The sequence below is a fragment of the Apis mellifera genome, linkage group LG13, assembly GCF_003254395.2.
Source record: "Apis mellifera strain DH4 linkage group LG13, Amel_HAv3.1, whole genome shotgun sequence".
NCBI lineage: Eukaryota > Metazoa > Arthropoda > Insecta > Hymenoptera > Apidae > Apis > Apis mellifera.
This window is the reverse complement of record NC_037650.1, coordinates 8,025,944-8,035,067: the sequence shown is the minus strand read 5'-3', so window position 1 is coordinate 8,035,067 and position 9,124 is coordinate 8,025,944. Positions and strand designations below refer to the sequence as shown.

At 37.7% G+C, this 9,124-nt stretch overlaps 1 protein-coding gene across 1 annotated transcript; it reads left to right on the top strand.

The window, feature by feature from the left end:
* Positions 1-595: 595 nt before the first annotated feature.
* On the top strand, positions 596-7,448 carry LOC724914 (protein hairy). The gene is made up of 3 exons (XM_001120814.5): positions 596-1,327; positions 1,859-1,954; positions 5,586-7,448. Exons 1-3 carry the CDS (start codon positions 1,235-1,237, stop codon positions 6,759-6,761), a joined length of 1,365 nt encoding a protein of 454 aa, XP_001120814.2. The 5' UTR covers positions 596-1,234; the 3' UTR covers positions 6,762-7,448.
* The last annotated feature ends 1,676 nt before the right edge of the window (positions 7,449-9,124 follow it).

Sequence of the window (9,124 nt, the reverse complement as noted above, 5' to 3'; positions counted from 1 at the left end):
AGTTGTGTAGGTGTATGTTGAGAGGAAGAGAATTAAAAGAATGGAGGTTTTTAGAAGATTTTTAATTTGATGTGTATATTATATTTTCTTTCTTTCTTTCTTCTAGAGATAAATAATAGTAGATACTCGCAATTGGCCTTGCTTGTAATAATAGAAAGATTTATCAGGATACATTTCATCGATATCATCAACATTACAGTACATTGTATTTATTATCTAACTATTATTACTGTAATATTATTATTGTCTTATATAAAACGACTATAACTCTTGGAAATTACTATATTGTATCGTAACGTAAATTACTTTTAATTATATATTATTGTGATTATAAAACTAGATATTTTTACGTAGATTATATATATATACATTCTGTTTTATATTCTACAAAGAAAATAAAGGATTTTAAAATAATAATTTCCCTCGATATTTTATTTTATTCTTTCATTATTATAATTTATTTTTCGAAATCATTCTTTGCGTTCTATCCTACATCTATTTTAAATTTCTATTTTTTTTAAACTACATTCATTTTCAACAAAACTCTTTCTGTCTAACATAAAAGTTCCTGCAAAGTTCACGAACGCCGCGATATAGTACCACTACTCATCTTTCTTCAAATTTTTCTTTTTTTTCTCCTCCGTCTCGTCTCCCATCGAGGAAAAGAGCTGCGTGTAAGACGATGAAAGGAGCACCAAAGGAGAGAGACTCAAATTTCGAAGGAGACTATATCGCCGTGTCCCAGGGGACGGCGTGAATTCCCACACATCAACAGGTCTCAGGAGGACCCGAGGACCTCCCCTCTACCCGATTCTATCCCGGAACCCCACTCCAGAACGCACTTCACCCCACTCTAGACACGGTGAGTGCATCGGCATGCGGTCTTCGAAATCGAAAACGTCAAACAGTTACCCTCCACACCCCAAGAGGGACGTCGCCGGTAGCCGGCGATCATCCCCCTTTCACCGCAAAACTTTTACTAGGTTTCAGTTTTGTTTCAACGATGAGAGGTGGGAAATACGTGAAACATCATTCACGCGTGTGAACGCACAACGAAAACTCGAATATACGAAAAAGTGCGTAGCATTGTTTCAAGTTTCACGTGGGATCTTGGATTATTATTATTGGAAGAGAAAAATAGAAGAGAAGGCGATTTATTCGCGTGTTGGAAAATCGTTCGAAATTCGTGTTGTGTGGTGATTCGTTATAGTGATCGACTACAGAGAGTGCATCAATGGTGGATTATTATAATTACAAGATGTCAGGCAGCGAGGAGGAGCTTGAATCTCATGCGCAGCCAGGGATGACCAAGGCGGAGTTGCGCAGGGTAAAAATTAGTTTGGATTTTTTTTTTCTTTTTTTTTTTTTAAGGTCGTGGAGGATGGATAGTAAAGCGCGGAGATTCAGTCGATAGTGTCACTGCAGAATTTTTCATCGTTATCTTTCTTTTTTTTTGGATGGATATGTTCATGTACTAAAAATTCGAGAATAATTGCCCGTTCCTTTCTCGACATTTTTTTTTTTTGTACTTATCTAAAAATAGATATACTCTGCCAATTTGTTTGGAAAAAACAGATAATATAGCGAGACAAACTATGTCTATTTTTACAATGTCAAACTATTAACAAAAAAAAACTAGCTTTGCAAGTCGAATCCATAGAATGAAATCCTAAAAACATCCATTTATTAAATTTCCATTAATTTTAAACTTTCGTCCTCGCCTCGACGAAACAATCATATTTTCGTATACAAATCACATTCTCGTGTACACAATTGGAACACAACATACACGATCGAGTGAATCTCGAACGAGTCGCGATATACGTGTCTCATAACCGAAATAATTCCCCGATTGCAGAGCAACAAGCCGATCATGGAGAAGAGGAGGCGTGCACGGATAAATCAATGCCTGGACGAGCTGAAGAGCCTGATACTCGAGGCGATGAAAAAAGACGTGAGTAGCATAGATTGTCCATCTGTCGTGCCTCATTTATCAATCCCTCGATAACAGTGATTTTCGCGGTATCGATCGAGCCAATTACACGTCGCGTGAGCGCAAACACAAAGTGTTTTAATCGCTTAATCGAGCCTCGAAACGGCGAGCGCCGTGGAATTCTTTGCCAGGGACGAACACGTATCAACTGTGAGTGTGTGTGTATGTGAGAGAGAGAAAGAGAGAGAGAGAGCATCTACACGCGTGATTTCAGTCAAATGCTCACGATATCCACATTGTCACCGGCGTCCGAAACGTGTCGCGGGAAACGTGACCGGTGCACGACTTTATCTGGTGACGTGATACGGGTTTGCAGGAGATAACGCGAAAATATGCGCAACCTCTCTTGTCAACCGGAACGAAACAAGAGATTTTTTTTTCTCGTTTCCACCTCGAGTGACGGAGATTTCATTGATGGATCGCGATACGAGATTCTCCCCCATGATTTTTGATACGTTTCGCGGGACAAAATCGTTGACTATTCGATGTACGATTCTTCGATTTTTCTTCTTTTATCCGTTATTCTTCTCTCGATCGCATCGAATTGCTAATTTTTTTTTTTTTTGTCGAAACGAACGTATCTCCGAGATACGTTTTATTAATCCCTTTTGAGAGGAAATGAATGAATTCGTGAAAATATATGAATTGTAAGGAGAGGGATTAAAAATAATAATCGGAGGAAGAATGGTTGGTAACATTGTGGAATGTTGAATCAGCAGAATAGAATCAGAAGCGACCGAATGCCAGAGACAAACAGAGACAACTTACGACTTGCAATAATTCGTCACGGGATTGAAATTTCTTTGGCCAATCCGTCTCTCGTATCATGATTCGCAAACACTTCGAGCAGCGTGTCCTCAAGTGACAATTGAAGTTGGTCGAAATAATAATCGTCAGATGAGTTTATATGGGGCATGAACCGGTCGAGATTGTTTCGGTACCGTTGGCATAAAGGTCAAGAGTCGATCTTCTAATTAAACTGATAGGAAGAGGCCGCAGCAGCGGATGTTGGCTAGAAGTGTTTGATCAGGCCATCTCCTTTTTTTCTCCTCGCCGCCTTCCTCTTGCGCGCAACCATTTGTTTTTCAACAGTGGATAGGTATAGAATCGGGGATCTAGCGGTAGCAGGAGGTGGACAGGTTTTGTTTTAGTGTTTTAGATGCCTCGCCGTGGGAACGGATGGTGGAAGTCCTCTACCAACACCGTAATCTCCCCGTTCGAGACTCCAGAATGGCACTCGAGTCCGTTCGGCGGTGTGTCCAACCCGTGTTGGCCACATTCCGTTTTAATCCCCGTTTTAACCAGATTTTAATTATGTTAGTTTCGAATTTTGGACTCGCTCAACTGGAAAATTTTAATAATTTGGTATATTTGAGAAGCGGAAATTTTGTTGAGACAACAAAGGTATTGAAAAGGAACTTCTTTAATTGATCCTTCTTTAATTCTTTCATTAAAATATGGAAAAATTTTTAAAACTTTCGAATTTCGAATATTAAAGATAGAAAGTGATAATTAGCTTTCAAGATTATATAAATATGTCACTATAGAATATTTGTGCCCTAATAATCGCTAATTTTGGATTGATGAGTAAATAATTATAAATTGACTTCTTTGAGAATTAAAAATGGAAGCTAAAGTAAACTCCAAATTTTAATTCAACGAGATGAATAAAAAAGTAATAAGGTGAAGGTGGCAAAAAGATAGATTTAGAGAATGAAAAATTGTTAGATTTCCTCCGAGCATTCGCCTGACCATTCTTCGTCGCGTAACTCGATCCATCGAGATTGATTTCTCAGACAGGAGCATAACGAGAGAGACGCTCTCACCGTTCTCTCCTCCACATCCAAATGACTTCCGCTACCTGCTCGCTCCAATGTCCGTCCCGTTCGCCCGTTCGAAACGCCCCCCGCGTTCGTGGGAACCTCGAAAATAATTATTATGAAGAGGAGAAAAAAAAAAAAAAATCTCATCTCGGGTTGCAGCCTTCCTTTGTTGACCGTATCATCTTTTAAGGATCCAGCTTCGCGAGGACGGAGGCGATCGGCGTAAAAAAGAAAATCGTGAGGGGGGGGAAAAAAGAGAATGTTCTCGACGCCTTTGCCTTTTCAGTTGCTCTTTTAGCAGGTGTTTCGTTCCCTCCTCCGGTGTCGAATTCGTGTACGGGAAAAACCGATTTCCACATCGATTCTCTTCTTCTTTTCATCGATGTTAATAAGATGTTTACTGGAGATGAGATCCAACGAACAGGTCTGAATTTAGTTTGACAGAACACGAGCATTTTGAATTTTTCTTACTTAAAGGAATATAATGATTTCTTCGAAATCAGAATACTTTTAATATTTTTAATTAAACAAATATTCTCTTAGATGCTAAGAATTAATGCATACAATTCCTGATGTTAAAAAATTATTCTTTGTGATTATTATTAATAATGAAAATCTTATGTAGTAAAATTTTTGTATGAGAATTTATTTGAATAGTCAAGGAAACAATAATATATTTTTGCAATGAAAAATAATTGATGTAATTTATTGTTTGGAATATAGGCTTGATCTTGTTTGTGAAATTGTTCCCATTCGAATAGTAGCTCGTTCAAGGGAGAATAGGGGAAGAGAAGTGCTTCAATGGGCTGTGTAAGCGATCTCTTCTTCGACTCCCACGCCTATTTTAAAGGTGACCGCTAGTTTACCATAAAAATGCGAGCACTCGGCTGATCCTGGGATGAGGATCGTGGTGCAGAAAGGGCACAATAGAATTTCTAAGTTGTAGAACTGCATCGGTATTGAGCGATCGATCCTTTAAAAGCTGGTGGCAATCCGAGGAATATTGAAAGGGCTGGTGTTGTGCTCTCTAGCATGGAAAAAGAAAAAAAAGGGAGAGACACTTTCGAACTTTTAACAAATTCCCACGAAGGTTTCTTTTCTTTTTTTTTTTGTTTCCAACTGTTTCGCTTCGAGAAGGAACGCATATGGTTTCTCATTTATATGAAACGTCATTCGCCGTAAGTGGTTTCATCTCGATCGTTTAAAAAACGATTTATATGCGATAAAAGTGACTCAGAAATTACGCGATAGAAAATAACGAAGAAATTCTCTTAGAATGTAACACACGCGGCCTTAGGCTAACTACAAAATTGTCCTATACTAGCTACCGAAGTTGATAGCCTGTTATTACGGTAACAGGTTCGTATCAAGTCAATTACGTGGGCGTTACTCAAGCATCACGGACTTCTTAGATGAGCAATCGGTACACATAATACCCTAGGGCAACAATTCTGATTGCTATGCATTGGACAAGTTGAAAATGATCTTTCCATTCTGTAGTTTCTTTCTTCTCTAGTTGTTACCGATAAAGTAGGTGTCGATAAGACAGGCATCGACAAAGCAGATCTCCACTTCTCATCAAATAACAAGATACATCGATTCCCTGCATTGCCGACTGCGTTCTAGGATCATTTTTTACCCTATCGTATTATACGAAAAAATTAACAAAGATTCGAAATGTAACGATAGAAAGTTGAATTTAATTAAAGAAAATATTCAAGTGACACGAATAATGAATTATTAACGCGTAATATTCTTTTTTTTTATAGCCGGCCAGGCATTCGAAACTCGAGAAGGCCGATATCCTCGAGATGACGGTGAAGCATTTACAGGCGGTACAGCGTCAGCAATTGAGCACGGCGGTCGCTACCGATCCGGCGGTGCTAACGAAATTCCGTTCCGGATTTTCTGAATGTGCTACCGAAGTATCGCGGTACGTCAGCCACCTCGAGAACGTCGACCCTGTTGTGAAGCAACGACTGGTATCACATTTGAACAACTGTGTTAGTAATCTGCAGCAAATGGCGCCATTCTACAGCCACTACGTGCCCTACATGCCGGAACGGCTCTATCCGGAGGTGAAGGTCGGTTTCCAGAGCGATTTCCAGAATGGCGACGAGAATAATAATGGAAGTGCGAGGATACAAATACCAAACGGCGTTCAATTGATACCTAGCAGGCTGCCCACGGGAGAATTAGCACTTTTGGTGCCACAATCGGCCACCATCTCGGCGAATTTTCCTTTTTTCCCACCGGCCCCCGAGTCAATTTCAAAAATAAGCCGCTCTTCTGCTTTCACCTCCATCCACAGGCCGCAAAGCCCTCTACTGAGCCCATCAACGTCCACGTCCAGTTACGGGGAAGAAAGTCATCAATCTGAGCATTATCCTCAAGCAAACTCGCCTAATCATCAGGAACGTCAGTTTAAAGTTCCCGGACAGAGTCCAGCTTCGTCTAAGAGTTTCTCTTCTTCCCCAGAGACGCAGAAGCCGCAGATTAGCTCGACCAGTGATAGCAAATCACCGGTGTCAACTTTCTTGGAAACCAAATCGGATATTGGTTACAGAAAAGAGATTGCCGACTCTTCCGAGTCATTGAACAGCAATGGAATGCAGAATTTGAGACAACCTCTTTCCGTGATCACCGATAAGACGTATAATTGTACAGGTTCCTTGCCACCGAGGAAAGAAGCTATCAAGAGACACAATTCGGATGGTCTTCTAGCAATCTCAGATAAGAAAGCTAGGTATCAAGAAGCTATCAGTTCTACCATGAATTCTTCTAATGGTCATCTAAAATCCGAGGGAGATCAGCCGATTTCCGTGGAGGATTTGTCCGGCAGACCGACTTGTTCCGCTAATAGAAATTCTAATCCTAATCCTATCAAATTTGCAGCTATCGCTGGTTCCTCTGGCACCAATGGCGATATGTGGAGGCCTTGGTGATTTAAACATTTCTTCTATTGTATCTTCTCTTTCTCGTTCTTTTTTTCTTTTTTTTTTTTAAGTTAACGCGAATGTAGAATGGAAGAATAAGAAACATTGTTCAGTACAAATAAGTATTACAAATGTAATCTTGTATCCTGTATTAGTTTTACAAAAATGGACGATCTCTAACTATCATTAATCATTCTTCGAATAGAAAATTGTGCCTTAGGAAAGATATTGTTCATTTTTAAAAGATAATTAAAATTAATCCCTTATCATTATCATGCATGTGTTACAATTAAGAATCATAAATTGTATTAACGTAAGTCTTTCGTCAAATATAGTAATTTAATATAGTGTTAAAAATTAGTGTTATAATAACTTAATATTTAACGGAAGAGAACGATAAGATTGAATTCAATGTAAAGTCGTAAAGACTCGAGAATAGGAAACAAACAACTCTGTATCCTCGCATACGAAGACTTTCAAGCTTTAACTTGTACCATTATACAATAAGTTTTCATTGTGAATAATCCTGTAAATAATCCTCGATCTTATTTAATTATTATAATTTTCATCCTTAAATCTAAGAATCTTTTGTAAGAGTGATGTTTTCCGTTAAAAACGACGATGAAAATCCCAACCTTTATTATGAATTTAAGTTAATTGTTGCCAGTTTGTGATAAATTTCATGTTCACCAATAACGAATCTTTTTTTTTTCTCTCATATTTTCTCTTCTTCTTCGTCCCTTGTCTGTCCCGTCTGTCGACGGAAAGAGATATGATAAAAATCGCCGCAAGGAAACGAATTTCCGCTGATGATATATAAATTTCATTAGATGCGGAGAAGGTAAAAAGGATAAGAAGAAAAAAAGGAGAAAAAAAATCGTCTGAGGTTGGTCTCACCATCGATATGTCCCGCAGTCTCGTAAAAGGCCGAGCAATTTCCCTCGTTGAAAAAGCCGTCGGGGCAGCTTTATCCTTTTAAGAAGCGTTAAACGCGCTCCGATTCATAAACTGGAACTTATTCTTTCCTTTTTTGCCGATAAAGGAGTAAAAAGGCGCGGCGAATGAGAATTTCAACCACCTGTTACACCGCAAAACCACCCCCTTTCTCATCGACTGAATGCTTAAACTGATTTATCGACAGACACCGTGAAATTTGTTGAATGCCCTTAGCGCTTGCCCGGACGAACTTGCCTCGTCTTCCCTTCTACTAGCTGAAATTCTTAATTTCGGCCTAGATTTATGGCATCGAAATAGGGGAACAGGGGTAATTTCCTATACGAATCTATCGGATACGTGAGTCACGTATTACGTCTATATCACGGATCATTTTTCTTATTTCTTAAAGCAGAGATTAAATTTTTCCAGGTATATCGATTATGTAGTTAACGATAACTGGTTGGAGAAGGATGGACGTGTTTTCGAAAAAATTGACGCGATCTTTTTTTCACGAATGCAAGTTCCATCCCGTCGAACGAGATGGCACCACGGTAGTATAGGGAACAAATGTATACTCACTCCCTGTCTATATTTCTCGAAAAAGTTGGCAAACTTTTTCTTATCTCGAAAAATTTCTAATACTCTTTTATTAATATGAATATATAATTTATTTTAAACGATAAGTCAATATTTATTATGGTTCTTCCGTTAATGGATAGCGTAATAAAATTTGAAGATAGAATTTCTCTAAAATTGATATTTACATTACATACGCTATAAAATGTTTTAAGATAGCTGGCTGTTTTATACCCGTTTCGCAAGGTAATATATTACAATTATTGCGTTATGAATAATTTTAATTTTAACATAACATGGAAATTGAAATTGATAAATAAAAAAAAAATATTTGATTTTATTATATTATTTATTATTATTTATTACGAAAGTGTAGTTTCTTTTTAATTTGAAAAAATATTCTTTTTCATTATTTAAAAGTAAAACGCAAGAATAAACAAATTTTGATTTTTCCATACAATATACAAACTTTAAACTGACATGATCTAATATTTATTACAATTTTTAGAATCAAACTGATTAACGTAGCCATATATTAATCTTATTAATATCGTAATATAATTTTCTTACTTAAGCATGATTCGCAAGAATATCACAATAAGAAAGAAACTCAAGAATTTCAATATATTTTTTTCCAAAAATATACACAAAAGACTTAAAACGAATCATCTCACTTCTATCTCAAAAATCTCCTCGATCTTTCCTTCGCATAAAAGAAACAAATTTCAATTTCAGAAGAATTTCCATCGACGCTTTAAATTCCCCACAAATCATTTGTTAAACTATCGAAAGGATAGAACAAGTCCGGCTTATCCAGTCACGGTGTACGTATTCCTCCATCAATTAATAAACATCTAATC

Excerpts from the sequence above, each read along its gene's own strand:
- LOC724914 (XM_001120814.5), top strand. The coding sequence starts at position 1,235 with ATGGTGGATTATTATAATTACAAGATGTCAGGCAGCGAGGAGGAGCTT. Across the intron at positions 1,328-1,858 it reads CCAAGGCGGAGTTGCGCAGG|AGCAACAAGCCGATCATGGA; the intron begins GTAAAAATTAGT and ends CCCCGATTGCAG. Across the intron at positions 1,955-5,585 it reads TCGAGGCGATGAAAAAAGAC|CCGGCCAGGCATTCGAAACT; the intron begins GTGAGTAGCATA and ends TTTTTTTTATAG.